General features: G+C 54.8%; 1 protein-coding gene across 1 annotated transcript; it reads left to right on the top strand.

Moving 5' to 3' along the window:
* The first annotated feature begins 1,538 nt into the window (after positions 1–1,538).
* Positions 1,539–7,319, top strand: PAX1 (paired box 1). The gene is made up of 5 exons (XM_030491195.1): positions 1,539–1,710; positions 2,615–3,232; positions 4,309–4,451; positions 4,602–4,821; positions 7,228–7,319. Exons 1-5 carry the CDS (start codon positions 1,539–1,541, stop codon positions 7,317–7,319), a joined length of 1,245 nt encoding a protein of 414 aa, XP_030347055.1.
* The last annotated feature ends 9,155 nt before the right edge of the window (positions 7,320–16,474 follow it).

The following is a 16,474-nucleotide window of genomic DNA, read 5'->3' as shown; positions in this document are numbered from 1 at the left end:
CCCTAGCAGGCCTTCTCCTCGCCCCGGCTAAGGGCATCTCTCTCCGGCCCCGGGCGGAGCTGGTCACGGCACTGGGCGTAAAAGCTCTTCCAACGCTGGGAAGAGACCCCCGCATGCCCTCCAAAAATCCAGGGCATGGAGGAAGACAACAGGTTTCCTCGGCCGCCTTTCGATTGCCTCCGTCCTACGGCTGCCGGCAGCCGTTCTCGCCCGCTCCGCCGGAGCTGAGAACGGCAAACTCATCGCCACGGTACCCCCCGGGAGCTGTAGCCTAGTGGTGGGATGGGTGAGGGTTGCACACAGGGGTCACCCATCCCTTTGCTGTTCTCAGCTGCTTTTTAATCGATCCGTTCTCTTTCCCCGACCACCGGTTTCCAAAGCACCCGTAGTTGGGCGCACACGGGTTTAACCCCACAGCTTGGGAATGAGGGGGTAAACGGAAGGGGCAGCCGGGTGGGAGCCGGGTGGGCACTGCGTGGGGTTCTCCCTGTGCCCGTCCCCGCACCGATGCCGTGCCCCTGGCAGCACACGCCGTTTGCTTCCTGCCCGTCGCTGTCCACGATGACGACGGGGCAGCCGGAGCCCGGGGCGGAGGGTGGCTGCCCGGACAGTGCTGCCCGGAGCCGTCGCCTCCCGGTTCCCCCGTACTCCCACTCCAAACCCCGGGAGGAGCCGGCTTTCGATGTGGCTGCAAACGCGATGCCAGAGGCTGGCTGCGAGGCGATTTTCCACCCTCTCCCCCCAACCTTTCAGTAGTTTGCGGGGAAACACGATCTTCCTTCCCATAGACCTTTCTTGGCAAAGGGAATCCACAGAGCCCCCCCCCCCAAACACTCGTTCCATCCCCGTTTTACGCGGCTGCGTTATTATTAGGGTAAGAAAAAGGTGGATTTCGATGCAGAGGCTCTGCGAGGGGAGCCGCGTGGGAGAGATGCCCAGACCCCGCACCGGCAGCTCCCCCCGAAAACAACCCCCCACGCCTAACGATCCCCCGCCCGGGACCCCGGCGATGTTCCTGCCCGCGGGTCCCGGCCGTCGGAGCTGGAGGCGGGGCAGGTGCCCGTCCCCCGTGGGAACGACCGTGGGGGGGGACCCTGTTCCTCAAACTGGGGGGGGTGAGGAGTGTGTCGACCCCTCTCCGCCTCCCCGCAGCCCTAAAGCGAGTGTGGAGAGGGGTATGGGGGGGGCAGCCCCTCGGGGGCGGGGGGAGGGTGCCGGCCTCCCCCGTCCCAACCCGTCCCGTTCCCTCCCTTAGCGTTGGGGAGCGGCTGCCGCGGCCATTTAGGAGCGGCGCGGGAGCCAATGGGCGTCCCGCCGCCGTGACGGCCGAGATTGACGTGTTTCCCACGTCAAATTGATCCCAAGTAGCGGCGGGGGGAACCGGCCCGGAGCCGCCAGGACACCCCCGCCGCCCGCCCAGCCCAGCCGGGCCGCGCTCCGCCGCTCCCGGGGACCTCTATGCCTGGGCCGGGGCTGCGGCGCGGCGGGCAGGCGGTGCCCCCTCCCCGGGCGGAGCGGCGCTGCCCCGGCGCCGGGCGATGGGTAAGGCGGGCGGACGCGGGGAGGGCGCCGGGACGGGCTCCGCGGTGGGGTTGGGGGGTGGGGGGAGCCCCAGGCCCGGTGGCTGCGGGGGCACGGACGGGACCCCGGCCTCGGCGCGGCGCTCCGGGCCGTCGTGGCGGCGGGCGGGGGTCCGGCACGACGTGCCCGGTTGGGAGGGCGCTCGGCTCCCCCTTCCTCCGCGCTCTGTTCCTCCGCTTTCGCTCCGCTCTCCTCTTTCGGTTCTTTCCCCCTTTCTCGTTGTTTCTCCTTTTTTCGGCCTTTCCGCTGCTGTCTTTTTTACTTCTTTCTTTTTTTTCTGTCTTTTCCCCTCTTTTTTTCTTTTCTTCCCCCCTCCCCTTTTCTGTCTCTTTTCCTCTTTTTTCTCTTTTCCTCCTTTTTTAATCTTTTTTCCATCTTTTTCTCTTTTCCTTCTTTTTTCCCCGTCTCTTCTCGTCCTTCGCCCCCTCCGCCTCTTTTCCTTCTCTTTTCTTTCTTTATGTTCTTTCTTCTCACCCCCTCTTATTTCTTTTTTGTTCTCCTTTGTTTTCCTGTCTTTATTTCTCCCCCCCTTTCGTTTCTCCTTTCCTTTCTTCCTGCTTTTCTTTCTGTTTTTCTTTCTCCCATTCTCTCTCGTTCTCATTTCTCTTTCGTTTTCATTTTCTTTTCAATTTTCGTTTCCATTTTCTTTTCAATTTTCTTTTCCTTTCCGTTTTCCTTTTTCTTCTTCTTTTTCCTTCTTCTTTTTTCTTTTCTTTTTCCTATTTTCTTTCCTTTTTTCCTTTTTCCTTTCATTTTTCCTTTCCTTTTTCCTTTCCCTTTTTCTTTTCATTTCCTTTTCCCTTTCCTTTCCTTTTTCCCTCTCCCCTTTTTCCCTTTTCCTTTGTCCCCCTTTTCCTTTCGTAGACATGCGGGGCGGGACACGGCCGGCGCCGCGTCCCCATCCCCTCCCTTAGCCGCCGCCTCCGGCGCCCCGCGGCCCGCCGGTCGGTAGTGCGGTGGTCGGTATCGCGGTGATCTTTATCGCGGTGCTCGGTACGGCGGTGGTCGGTAACGCGGCGTCCGGCCCGTGCAGAGCACACCTACGGGGAGGTGAACCAGCTGGGCGGCGTCTTCGTGAACGGGCGGCCGCTGCCGAACGCGGTGCGGCTGCGGATCGTGGAGCTGGCGCAGCTCGGCATCCGGCCCTGCGACATCAGCCGCCAGCTCCGCGTCTCGCACGGCTGCGTCAGCAAGATCCTGGCCCGCTACAACGAGACGGGCTCCATCCTGCCCGGAGCCATCGGCGGCAGCAAACCGCGGGTCACCACCCCGGCCGTGGTCAAGCACATCCGCGACTACAAGCAAGGCGACCCCGGCATCTTCGCCTGGGAGATCCGCGACCGGCTGCTGGCAGACGGCGTCTGCGACAAGTACAACGTGCCCTCGGTTAGCTCCATCAGCAGGATCCTGCGCAACAAAATCGGCAGCCTCTCGCAGCCCGGCCCCTTCGAGGGTGGCAAACAGCCGCCCCCCCAGCCCGCCCTGCCCTACAGCCCCATCTACCAGTACCCATACCCCGGCCCCATGGCCTCGACGGCCGCCAAGGTGGGGGCTCACCCCGGCGCGCCCCACGTCGGGCTGCCCCGATCCTGGCCCTCGGCACACTCCGTCACCAACATCCTGGGCATCCGCACCTTCATGGAGCAGACGGGTGGGTATAGAGCATCACCCCCCCAACACACACCCACCCTCCTGCTTTATTTGCTTTAATTTTAATTTCATTTTTGATTTTTCGGCTGAGCGCATCCCGCTCGGGAAGGACGGGCCGGGAGGGGAGGGAAAGGGAAAGGGAAAGGGGAGGATGGGGGGAGATGCGGCGAGGCTCAGACATCTTGAACTTTTTATGAAAAATGTGGAAAATATTTTCTTAGGGATGATAGATTGCTGACCGCAAATTCGGAGCCTGAATTTCCCTTTGCGAAGGGGAAAATAAAACATGGAAGGAGGGTAAAAAGGGGGAGAAAACCAACTAGGGAGAGGAAAAAGAGGAGGGGGGAAGACGGCGGCAGACTCTCAGAAAACAGGCACGGCGCTCTGCGGGATCCCCTCTAGAATTCGCCCTGGTTTTCCCAAAAACCAAACCGGGAGAAGGGATCGAAGAGCGTGGCCGGGCGGGAGGCCGGAGCTCCTGCAGCACCCATCCCCGTGGCCCAAGCCTCGGCCCGCCTGCCCCGCCGGCTCCGAGGGGGACAGACGGGACGGGACGTGGAGGTTGGGAGCGGGGGAAACGCGAGTCCTTTTATCCTTCCAAAAGCCCGAGTAAATCAACTGCATGCGTTTCCCTCCGTGCATAATCATTTATCTTTAAAATTCCGATGTCACTTTTATAAATCTCCTTCGTCAGAAGAGAAATTGGGCCTCCTAAATTATTGGGAGCATGGAAGCGACCCGGGGGGGGGGGGGGGGGGAGGGCGGGGAGCAGAGGAACCGGGTTTGGGGGGGGGACACACCACATCAGCTTTCCCAAATCAGGGTACACCTAATTTACCGAATTCCAGCCTTTGCCGGGCCTTCTAGAGGGAAGCGGGCTATATTCCCGGGTGCTGGCAGGGACTGAGAGGCGAGGCGAATCTGTGCGTCCCCTCTCCACCGGGTTTATACGAACGGACACTTGCAAACCGCTGTTTTCTTTTTCCCCATATTTCACCCTAAATCCCTGCTCCGGGGCCAGGGCTGGGGCCTAAGTAGGGGGTAACGCTGATGGGGCGTTCGCGCTGTCCTCCGCAGGGGCTCTGGCTGGCACAGAGGGGTCTGCATACCCCCCCAAAATGGAAGACTGGCCCAGCGTGAACAGGGCGGCGTTCCCCCCGGGCCAGGCAGTCAACGGCATCGACAAGGCTGCCATGGAGGGAGATATCAAATACCCGCAGGTAACTGCTGCGGGGATACACAAAGCGGACGGGGAGGATGCATTTCCCGTTGCTCCCTTTCTCCCTCCGCCCTCCACCTCCCCGTGGGGGGAACCCCGACAGCGCTCGTTTCCTGCTCCCTCCCCGACGTGTGCCTCTGCCTGTCCGCAGCCGGCCCCGGGGCTGTCGTCGGTGGGCAGCTTCCTCCCGGCCTGCGCCTACCCCCCGTCCAACCAACACGGCGTCTACGGCGGCCCGCCCGGCGGCTACATCCCCCCGGGGCACCCCTGGCAGCCGCAGGGCAGCCCCTTGGCCCACCACGGGCCCGGAGTGGGGGCCCACGGCGGCGACCTGGCCACGGCGATGGCGTTCAAGCAGCACGGGAGGGAAGGTGAGACGGGGGGGGACAAGGGGACGGGACAGCACCGGGGGCTGCGGGTTCCCTGGGGCCTCGGCAAGCGGGACAGCAAAGGAGGAAGGGGGTGAGAGGTTGGGCGCGGGTCTCCAGGAGGGAGTTACCTCCCTGGATATTTCCAGTATCGGTAATACTCCCCCCACTCCCCTGTTATCGGGGTGCTCAGCTGGGCCGGCGGCCGCGGCCAAACTCGGCCCTCCCCCCCGCTTCCCTCGAGGGCCGTGAGCCCCTGGTACCCCCGCCGGTGGTTCCCGTCGGACTTGCAACCTGAAACCCCCTTTTCCCTCGTTATTTGCGCCTATATAGGGAAGCAGGAGGATTTGGGGTGAATCCTCCGCTTTCCATCATTGCCCCCATCCCTGGCAGGAATCATCTTCTTAGCGGAATTTGCGGCACCCCCGCACGTCGGGGCCCTTTCCCCAAATTCCCCCAATCCGACCCGGGCTGGGAGGTATTAACGTTATAAATCCGCCGCTTTTGGAAGCATCTAAACTCCCTACGTGAGGTACAGGGGGGTTGAATCGAGCGCTCATATACTCGAGACGTTAACTGGGGCGTTCCTTTTACCTCCCGCTAATTGTTCCGGCTCATTTATGGGAGCGAGGTTCGTTTCCTCGATAGGCACTTTCGTTTTAAAGCTCCCAACTCAGCTGTTGTGGGTATAAACCCCTCGGCGATGTCCTTCTCCTTTTGCATGGTCTTAGGTTTGCTATTCTTTTCCACATTTGCAATTCATTTCTCACTCATTAGTTCATTTCTTTATTGTTGGTTTTCTGGGGTTTTACATTTTTGTTTATTTTATATTATTTTATGGCTTCATTATATACATATATATACATATATATATATATATACACACACACACAAGACCGTTTCTAATTCCGGCAACCTGCTGTGGGTTAGAACATCAGCTGTGCCGGGGCTGAGTTATTGCCAGTGTCAATGGGTGAAAACGGATAATTGTAAACCAATTATTTGGGAAAGAAAATATAATAGAGAAACAGAGCGTGAGAAAGGAAAGGAGAAGGAAAGGAGAAAGAAAGAAAAGGAGAAAGAAAACATAGGAGAGGTGACGGCGGGTATTTCAGATGCTTTCTGAGCTATTTTAAGTGACTTGGAGCCGGAGTTTTCCAACTTCACGCTGTCTCTGCCGAAAGGCCCATGGATTTTCTTCAAACTTTTGTGATTTTTTGCTTTCGCGTTTTGGGTTTCTTTAAAAATATCATTTTTTAAATTAATTTTTCTTTTTTTTTTCACCCCGATGTTTTTAATTTATTTTTTAATTTTGTTATTTTTTTCCCTTAAAAGCTGACTTTCTTTTCAATTCCTTTTGGATCGCTTTTCTGGTTCCCCTACTTACCTGCCACAACCTATATATCGGATTATGGAGCAAAACTTCCCCCCCGGCCCCGAGGAGGAGGAGGGGCTGGAGGAAGAACGGGGCTGCGCCGGGGCCCCGCTCCGCTCCCGTGGAGCCGCCTGGCTCCGGCTCGGTGCTGCCCCGTGTCGGCATCGTGCGGGGAGAAGGAGAGAGGGAGCGAGGGGAAGGGGCAGAGAGAGGATAAGAGAGAGGACGAGAGAGGTAAAGGGGGAGAGAAGGAAGAAAGGAAAAGGAGAAAGAAAGGAAAAGAAAGAGAGGAGGAGGGAAGGGGGAAAAGGACAGGAGGAGAGAAGGAGGGAAGGAAGAAAAGAAAGCAACGTGAAAATAAAGACAAACTCAGCAGACAGTTTTACCCTCCGATTCAGAACTTTTCTGACTTCACAGCTGTTATTTCCTCAGAAAACCCTCCCTGCTCATTCCGATGCCCGCAGCAGCCTCGGGACCTTCCATGTCCCATTCCCTAAGGTCTGTGTGTGGGGATCCTCGGGGCCTGGGCCAGCTTCAGGCCCTGCACCACGATGCTTCCTGTGACAAGGCTGTGCCTGGGACGAGCCAGGGATGGGGAGAAGCTCAGCAGGAGGTTGACCACAGCTGGCACAGTGTCCAGACCCATTCCCCTTCCTGGTGCTGGTGGCACAGTCCTTCCCAGGGCACCGCAACCACAGGCTTTAAGAAAGTATATGGGATGTGTTCTGTGTGTGGATGGGGTGGGCCTGGGTCACCTCCCCAGGCAGAGCTGGCCCCACGGCAATGGCGAGGGTGTCTGTCATTACCAGCATCTTTTCGGATCTGCATCCCACCTTTCCTCTCCAGTTCCCCTGGAGAGGTCCAATATGGGGTGCCTTGCCTGGGGACAAGGGCTGGGGGCCCATGGAGCAGAGCTGCTCTTGGGGGGGCTGTTGGAGGAGGGTCCGTGTGCGTGTAGATGTGGCTGCAGCGACGTGCTTGGAGTCCATGAATCCACTGCCTTGTTGTATTCTTCTTTTCCCCTTCTCTTGCAGTGGTGGACAGAAAACCTGCCAGCCCCGTGGGGAAATCTCCAGACTCTCTAAATACCATCCATGGACTCTCTATCCCAGCCTCCTCTTCCTAGAGCCGCCGAGCAGCAGGCTGGAGACAGTGACTCTTGGAATAAGCACCTGCAAACTGTAACCAAAGCCTGAAGTGCCACCAAACTGTGCCCAAAGTGCCACTGAACTGTGCCCAAAGTGCCACCACCTCTGGAAGGTGCTGTGGGGATGAGGAGACAGCCTGGGTGCTGAGGTGACATCCTCCCATGGCAATTCCCAGCACAGGGAAGCACGATTGGGATGTTTGCTCGCGCTGGCTGGACACTTTACCTCCACCCATCGGATCAGAAAGGGGTGACAGAAGAGACTCAGTCTTCCTTCTTTGTATTGTTTTTCCCCCTTGCTTTCAGTTTTTCTTTCTCCTTCCCATGCCCCTGAAGACTGTTGGATGCAGGGCAGCAGAAACCTCCATGCCAAGACATTGCCAGGAGCATCCTGGCTCCGTCCCAGCACAAGGGCGCACGTTTCCTTCAAGGAATGGCTTCTGGCTTCCCCAGGCTGTAGCTGTGTGATTGAGCCCTCTCCATTGGAGCCCCCCAGTGTCCCTGCCCTGGGGTGGAGAAGGACAAATGTGCCACAACGGTTCGTGATCTATTTTTATAATAACAAGCCTTAATAAAAGTGACTACCGTGGGCACACGCCGCTCACCTCCTTCCCTTGGGCTCTGCCTTAGCACCATCACTTCACCCAGTGTCCCCCGACCTCCAACAGCATCTGCGGGGGTCTCAGGGGGCACTTGGCTGGGTGGGATTGCCCTGTGTCGGGCCTGGATTGCTGTGGGCACATTACAGCCCTGCTCCCCGTGCCTCATTGCTGTGCAGATTTGGGGTTCTCCTGCACTGGGGGGGGTTGTGTTTGTGGCCTCATTGGGTGACTCCTGGTGCTATGGGGCCAGCTCTGGGTGCAAGCAGGGAGGTGGGCAGCCGCTGGGGTGTGTTATCCCGCTCCTGTCCAGCCGGCTGGGGCACATTCAGGATGGGCTCCACTGGGCTTTTGCATTCCCTGGCTCCACCAGCTGCTGCCATTGGCTTCGGTCCCTTCATTGTCTGGAGAAGGGGAAGGTCCTACAGTAGGGCAGGGAGGAAATGTCCTGGCAGGAGAATACAGGCCTGGCTTTTTGCAGAGAGCATGTCTTTGTGGGAGGGATGGAGGGGGGAGAGGATGATGCCGCATTTGACGTCCCACCCCAGGAAATTATTTTGCCTTCAACCTCGGGGTGGCAAAATTCAGTTTTGCCTCTGCTGCTGCAAAGCCTCCAGCCAGCGCTTGTCTTTGCATCTGACTACAAAGCACAGGAGGGAGAGTATTTTAAGCAGGCGACAGTACTTGTCCCAGGGCCACCAGACTGTCACTGACTAGGCTTTAAAAGGTGCAAGGATGGAGGAATCACCTGAAACAGATGCCTGGTGGCAGGTCCCTTCCAGGTTTATCCCTTTACAGCTGCATTTGAATCTGTGGCAGAGCAGCTTTGGAAAAGACGGCTGACAGCAACACCCTTATAGCTGGGATGCAGCACACATGGCCCCTGTCCACTCCGGGGGCTGGGCAATACAACCCCTCCCAGGGGAAAGGAGAGCACGGGGACAGCCCCAGCCTGGCCTCTCCCTGGATTCTGCTGCTTTGGGAGGCCAGAGGAGCCCTTCGCATCCCCGGCACTGGGACCTTGTTGCTCATGAGCCTGGAGGAACTAGTCTCTCCTCTGTGTAGGACTGCCAAAAAGCCCTGCTGCTGGGGAGCTGGGAGAAGCCAGTTATATGAGCCAGAGCTCATCCATGCCAAGCTCCCACGCTGCAGAGGGATTGAGTAAGTGGGAATGCCCACCACCGTGGTGGCAACCTGTTATAAAAAGGCTGAAATAGCCTGAAAACACTGTGCTGTGTACCATAGGTGGCTGTGCTGCTCTTCCAGCCACATCTAGCCCTACAGCAACTTCTGGTTCCTAACGCCTGCGCCCTTGGGGTGATTCAGGGCTGGCTGCACCCTGACCCCCACCTCCTAGCACCCCATACTCACACTGGTATATGCTGTTAGCTGGGTTCACAGCACCCTGGTGAGTGGGACCCAGCTGTGATTCCTCATCTCCCCCATCCCACACAGGATGCTCCCACACCCCATGGAGATGGGACTGGGGCTCTGATGGAATGGGATGAGGAAGACATGAGTGCTGGGGTTGGACAGAGACATAGCACAGAGCCTGATCATTTTAATGAGCATCCTGCTGGGGTGGTGTGTGAATGCCTGAGTTATCTCCTTCCAAGGCTGTCAGGAACCTGCCAAAATTCCCAAACAACAGCTCAATGCTTTGCATCCACTGCAGCCCCCAGGCAAAGACATCCCTTTGCAACTGCTTTGCTGGGTGCTGGCAGCTGAGGAGCACTGCACATGGGCAAAGCACCGTGTCCCCAGCCTGGGGATCCAGCCTCAGGGATGAGACTGCTTGGGCTCCGTCCGTGTGATAGTGGGACACAGTGTGTGATGGAAGGTAGTGTGTGATGGAATGTAGTGTGTGATGTGATGCAGCATGCGATGGGATGTATCACGTGATTGGATGTATGGCATGATGGGATGAATCATGTGCTGGAATGCATCACACAATGGGATGCAATGTGTGAGGGAATGCACCATGTGCTGGGTTGTGTTGTGTGATGGGATGTACCATGTGATGGTATGTATCGTGTCATGGGATGTATCGCATGATGGGATGTATTGCATGATGGGATGCATCATGTAATGGGATGTACTGTGTGGTGGGATGCAGGGTGTGGTGGGATGCAGGGTGTGGTGGGATGCAGCGTGTGATGGAATGCACTGTGTGATGGGATGCATTCTGTGATGGGACGCACCATGTGATGGGATGCGTTGTCTGAGGCGCATCATGCACCTCGTCCTCCATTGGCTTCTGCAGGAAGCTGGTGCCAGTGGTGTTTCCCGGGCCATCCTGGGGACCCCCGCAATGTCCATGGGAGCCGCCTGGAAGCCAGCTCCGCTATCCCACAGCCCCATCCCTGCCTGCGATGGCAGCACACCTCGGGCGGGATTTGCCACCAGAGGGAGACCCCATTGTTCCACAAACAGCAGCAGCCGCCGCAGCCGGGAGGACGCGTTCCCTGCAGCACGTTCTCAGGCACAGCAGGAATCTGCTCTGCTGCAGGTATCTGGGGCTGAGGGGCCACCAAGAGCTGCGGTGGCGGTCCGGGGGTGCTGCCCAGGCAGGAAGGCGCGGGGAGCTGGGTGACACCGGGTGGCTTCTGTGCAGCCGTGCTCCTGCTTTCTGTTCTGCCCTTGAGTGTTTGTTGGTAGCCTTCAAATGCAATTGTGACATAATGATTAATGTCACAATAATTAATTGTGACAATGATTAGAGAAGGGACTTTCTCATTAAAAACACCCTACTTCTTTTGAGATTGTTTCAGCCACTGGATTTATCTCTGGTTTTTGCCTGGAAGCTAGGAGCTTCCTTTCCCCACTGTGGTTTGCTGTGGGAGTGCAGCTTCCACAAGGAAGCCTGGCTTGGATATCCATCTAGACAGATGCTATCACTGAGGCATTGCTGGATGGGATTGGCTCCCTGTGTGCATGCAGAGGCACACACAGACCCACAGCCACTATCCTCAAAGCTTGTTTCAACCCTGTTTCCCTTCCCAGCAGTGTTTCTGGTGCAGGCAGAGCAGCTGAAAAGCAAGATGTGGTGGCCTGGAGATTTAGGTTAGGTATAAGGAAGAAATTCATTACTGAGGGTGCTGAGGCGCTGGCACAGACTTTTCCCAGAGAAGCTGTGGCTGCCCCATCCCTGGCAGTGTTCAAGGCCAGGTTGGACACAGGGGCTTGGAGCAACCTGCTCTAGTGGAAGGTGTCCCTGCCCGTGGCAGGGGGTTGGAACTGGATGAGGTTTAAGGTCCCTTCAACCCAAACCAGTCTGGGATTCTGTGATGATCTTCTGTTGTCTGTTGAGGCAGGTCAAGAATGCCATGGCTTGGTGTCCCCTGTGAAGAGGGTTAAGGAAAACTTTGCTGTCTGGGAATATGCTCTTGGTACCCATGTGCCACCTCGTGCTACTGCAGGGATGTGATCCTTGTGCATGGGCTGTGTCTTGTCAGAACCCAGCTCAGCCAACGGGGACAACTGGACTTGGTCTGAGCAGAGATCTCTGAATGACCAATGCATTTACAAGAGCAGAACAGGGGCCGTGGTGCTGGGGACATGTGGGAGGTTAAATCCTCCACACATGGCAGCAGATGCTGCCCCACAACCAGCCCCTCCATGTACGTGGTGTTGGCCACAGCAAAACCAGAGAGGACTTTGTAGAGAAACAGCTAAGGGGCTGTAAAGCTTCGGGTGCAAAAGCCGTCCAAGATATGTGCCGGAGGCAAATCCCCCATCAGAAATCACTGCCTTGGAAAGGCTGGAGCAGGGATGCAGAAGGCGGATTGCCTGAAGTAAGGCAGAGATCCCACTCGCTGTGTGAAGGCATCAACTTTCTGGCAGCGACCAGCCAGCACAGGCACACGGGAGGTGGGTCTGTAATCAGAGCTGGGGGGGATGGACGGCCTGAGGAAGAGGGACCCGACAGCGGGGGCCAGGTTTCAGAGGCGTGAGCTCTTACGGGCTGTAACCCAGCCTGGGTAGTGTAAAGCTCGTCCCTGATTATCAGCGTGTGTAGTGATGCTTGTCTGAGGCACGTTTAGGTTTCATCACCTCAGTGTCTGGGTTCTACCCCTGCCAAACGTATTTGCTCTTTATTAAGGCAATTGGAATGAGGCTGGGTGACTGTTGGGGCTGGGATAGCCCCTGGTGTGGGAGACACATCTGCCGTAGCTCCGTTCTAGCACAGGGAGATGAAGAAGGGAAAACCTGGCGAGTGGAAAGCTCTGGAGGCTGTGAGGCAAGACTACACGTGCCAGCAGGGCTTTACCTGTGGTCTGGCTGCAATCTAGCCGAGCTCACAAATCAATGGTGTGGGAGAGGGAACTGCCTGGGAGGAGGATGAAAACTGCAGGCACGGGGGGTTCCTGGGGAGGAAACACTGATTTATTTCTTTGGTTCAGGTCTGGAGCGCAGGCTGCCTGTGATGCAATCACTTTAGTGTCCATATTATGTTATTTACCAGGATGAGCTCCCTCTCTGGCGCTCCCAGGCTCTGCCCAGAGACCTACCAGATCTGGAGGCTTCCCCAGAAAGTGCTGGCAATGTAAGAGTTAGCCATTAGACTGTTAGCTCCTAACCCCAGTACCCACTCAATAGGCTCTCCTAGAAGACTTATTTGGCTTTGGGCTGTTATTGGGCTATGAAAAAAGGAGTTGAGCTGGGATTTTCTCATTGGAGCAGCAAAGAAGGGCTATGGGGAAGGTGTCCATGGCAGTTGGCACCAGGGGGAACCTGTGGGTGGGCAAGGCTGGGTCCAAGCCAATCCCCCTCTAAACCAAGTAAGCCCAGTGGCTCCAAAGGCTATTTATTAGGAGGAAATGTTACAAAGTGCCAGAGCGATCTGGGAATCAATTTCCCATTTTCAAAAGCCACTTAAGCAGTCATGGGAAGGTTTCTAAATCTGCAAATGATGGTTTGGTTTGCAGCTTCTATTGGGAGCCGGTGAGAGCTGGGCATGTATCCTTGTGCGTTCGCCTGCAAATGCACTGCTAGGAGAATGATTTAGTTACAAAGAACCCAAAACATTTGAACCAATCGATTTTGGAAGTTACACATAGGATGTTCTCCAACATAACTAGCATTTACTGGAAACTGACCCCATCTGAGGGCCAGGTCTTGGGCCAGGGTGATCTCCAACCACACTGCTCAGCCAGGTGTACACAGCCTCTGGGGTGGGTTATTACACAGCCACACAAAACAGGCTGCTGCAGGGAACGTGCCCAACAAAACCTCCCCTAAGGAGGAAAAGTTACAGCCTAGAAAATAGCAGTTCTAGAAAACACGTATCGTTGGTCCAAAGTTTCTCTTCTGTGGTTACTTTCCAAGTCCATCTGTATTTTCCTGCTGGTGCAGTAGGAAGACCTGAAGTGCATGGAGTGAAGCACAGGAATTCTCTAAGCTGCCATAGGCAGGGACTGGATCTGTGTGTGTACATGTGTATGTACACACACACACATATATATGTATGTGTATATATACGCACATGTTGTGTATGATATATATAAATCACAGAATCCCAGGCTGGTTTGGGTGGGAGGGACCTTAAAGCTCATCCAGTTCCAGCCCCCTGCCACGGGCAGGGACACCTTCCACTAGAGCAGGTTGCTCCAAGCCCCTGTGTCCAACCTGGCCTTGAACACTGCCAGGGATGGGGCAGCCACAGCTTCTCTGGGAAAAGTCTGTGCCAGCGCCTCAGCACCCTCACAGGGAAGAACTTCTCCCTCAGAGCTCATCTCAATCTCTCCTCTGGCAGGTTAAAGCCATTCCCCTTGGCCTGTCACTACAGGCCCTAGTCCAAGCCCCTCTCCAGAGATGTGTGGTATATATGCGCACATGCATGTGCATTTATACACACTGAAATGTATATATAAGTATATGTATACACATAGATGCTCTGCGCCGCCACAGAGGACAGCTCGAAGTACTGGTTAAGGGGAGCAGACCTTGCAAGAGCAGCCGCAGTCTGTACTTGTGCCAAACATCTGCGGCCCCACTGCCACGGCACGGCTTGTTTCTAACCAGAGCGATCGGTTTAAATCTGGATGATTATTAATGTGCTAAAAAGGAAAATAAATTTGTGGTCCAGCAGCGAGTCTCCAGTAACAAAGTGCAGGTCTTTGAGTGGGGGCTGTAACACGCTCTATCCTGCTCCCCGCTCTCCTAAGAAATGGTGCTAAAGATGTATGGGGCAGATAGAGCTGATGGAAGCAGTTTCAACCTCATTTATTTTCTGTCAGAAAATGCCATTTTATCAAAATGGACTTTTTCCAAGGGATGGTATCGATTTTGACAAAACTGTCACTGAAGAAGTGTCAGAGTGATTGTTTCCACCCTCTTGCTTTGTTCCCATTAATCCAAAAAGTTCCACTCCGATCAAGTCCAATTTTCCCTGGATGATGTCAGTTTGCCTGTGCAGAGAGGGGCTTGCTGTGAACTTGGATTCATTGAATCATGGAATCCCAGGCTGGTTTGGGTTGGAACAGACCTTAAAGCTCATCCAGTTCCAACCCCCTTGTTCAACACCTTCCACTAGACCAGCTTGCTCCAAGCCCCATCCAACCTGGCCTTGGAGAGGCAGAGCAGCATGTTATGTCACCCTGCTTCAGACACTGATTCTATCTGGGGATTTGTTTGGGATCTTTGCTCCCAGCTTTTTCTGGCTCCTGACACCCCATGTTTCGGCAGCAGGATCAGGCTCTCCTTCGGAGCTTTGCATGGCAGCAATACATTGGAGCAGCCACAATCCAGCCTCCCTACCATTCCAGAGCAAGCTCTCAAGAAGAGATCTCTGGGTCAAAACCTAAGCCCTTCGGATGCCAATGGGAATATTTGTGTTAGCTTGAGCCAAACCAGAGTCTTCCCAAGCAGTGGATGACCATGGTAGTGCATGTGACCCCAAGGAGAGTCTTCGCCTAGTGCCTGCTCACTGAGCTCTGCTCTTCCCTGTGGGACATCCCTGGAGCCTGCAGCCCTGCTGATATAGCCCCTATAAGGAGAGACACAGCATATTGCTGGACCAGATGTGTTACCCAGTGAGTCCCAGAGGTGACCACAATAATCTTCACAGTTGTAATTCTGCTCGCGTAAGCCCCCACTAACATTGGCACCTATGGCTGCAATATTTATGTCACTTGCGTGGTATCCAAGACATCCACTCCGACAGCAAGGAGAACAGGCTTTTATTTCCTGGAGGTGCTGAGAGGTGTTTGTAATCTTAAGCTTTAGGGGGAAAGTAACTACTAGCCTCGAGCAACAGCCTGTGGTGCGTGGAGGTCAGCAATTAGCTGGGCTTGCACCGAGCGTGGCCGCAAATCCTCTGCCTTCATTAGCCTTTATCCGAATGCTGCAGTTATGGGATTTGAAAGCATTTTGTTGCTTCTCTCTTCTTTGAAGGAAAAAGTTTACTGAATATATGTACGTATATATATTCAAAAAATATAGCATTACTCAGCCACCAAGGAGCACTGGGGGGTTCAGACTCCTTTCAGAAGCATCATGTGTCAATGGGTTTTGGACCACGTTTGAGCAACCTGCTCTCGTGGAAGGTGTCCCTGCCTGTGGCAGGGGATTGGAACTGGATAAGCTTTAAGGTCCCTTCAACCCAAATCAGCCTGGGACTCTGTGAAGTTGGGGAAGGAAGATCAATGACATGCACAAAGATGGCAAATCTTCTGGTCCTTGACTTGATACTGCAGATATGACTGTGATATTTCCCTTGGGAAAAAACATACCCTCTCCCTCCTGTCTCCCATCCTCAATATAAATATGAAAGTACTTTTAATCTCAAAGCTATATGAACCTGGCAAAGATGACAAAAGCTTTCACTGAGGATCTCCCAAAGATAGCACCGTTTTGGCATCAGGTTCTCAGAAAGTGATGTCATCCTGGATTTATACGCCCGAGTTTTCTCTTTCTTCTTCAGATTTGTGGCAATGTCAAAGTTCTTCTCTAGAGCAGATCTGGTTTTAATATTTCATATTTACGTTCTTCATTTCAGGGCTGGCTGAAACATCTTTTGGTTTCAACCTTGCAGATGCTCACATGCATGTTCAGCCCTAAACTTTTGAAGGGTTTCTTGAAGAACTGAGGGATTAATAGAGATTATTTCTAAATCTACATAGGCCTATTTTTCTCTGAAAACATGAAGATTACAGCAATCCATGTAACTCTACTGAGTCAGTGAGGATGCACCTCTTCTCATGAGCACAGGATCTAATGTCAGGTATGTATGCTAAAGAATGAAAAAGAATGTTTCTGTCAAAGGTCTAATAGATTTCCCTTCATAGTTGGTAAAATCTGGGTTTTCGGAAAGCAAGAAGAAAGTGTGATATATCATTATTCAGCTTGGAAAAGAGAAGGCTCCTTAAGCAGAGACCTTAGAGCAGCTCCAGTGCCTAAAGGGGCTCCAGGAAACCTGGAGAGGGGCTTTGGACAAGGGCCTGGAGGGGCAGGCCAAGGGGAATGGCTTTAACCTGCCAGAGGGGAGATTGAGATGAGCTCTGAGGCAGAAGCTCTTCCCTGTGAGGGTGCTGA

This window comes from Strigops habroptila, chromosome 6, assembly GCF_004027225.2.
Source record: "Strigops habroptila isolate Jane chromosome 6, bStrHab1.2.pri, whole genome shotgun sequence".
Lineage (NCBI taxonomy): Eukaryota > Metazoa > Chordata > Aves > Psittaciformes > Psittacidae > Strigops > Strigops habroptila.
This window is presented reverse-complemented; position numbering and strand designations above follow the sequence as displayed.

What these genes read in the sequence shown, in the direction of transcription:
- PAX1 (XM_030491195.1), top strand. Translation starts at nt 1,539, where the DNA reads ATGGGTAAGGCGGGCGGACGCGGGGAGGGCGCCGGGACGGGCTCCGCG. An exon ending in GGTCCGGCACGACGTGCCCG is followed by an intron (nt 1,711 to 2,614) that starts GTTGGGAGGGCG and finishes CGGCCCGTGCAG; the next exon opens with AGCACACCTACGGGGAGGTG. An exon ending in GAGATATCAAATACCCGCAG is followed by an intron (nt 4,452 to 4,601) that starts GTAACTGCTGCG and finishes GCCTGTCCGCAG; the next exon opens with CCGGCCCCGGGGCTGTCGTC.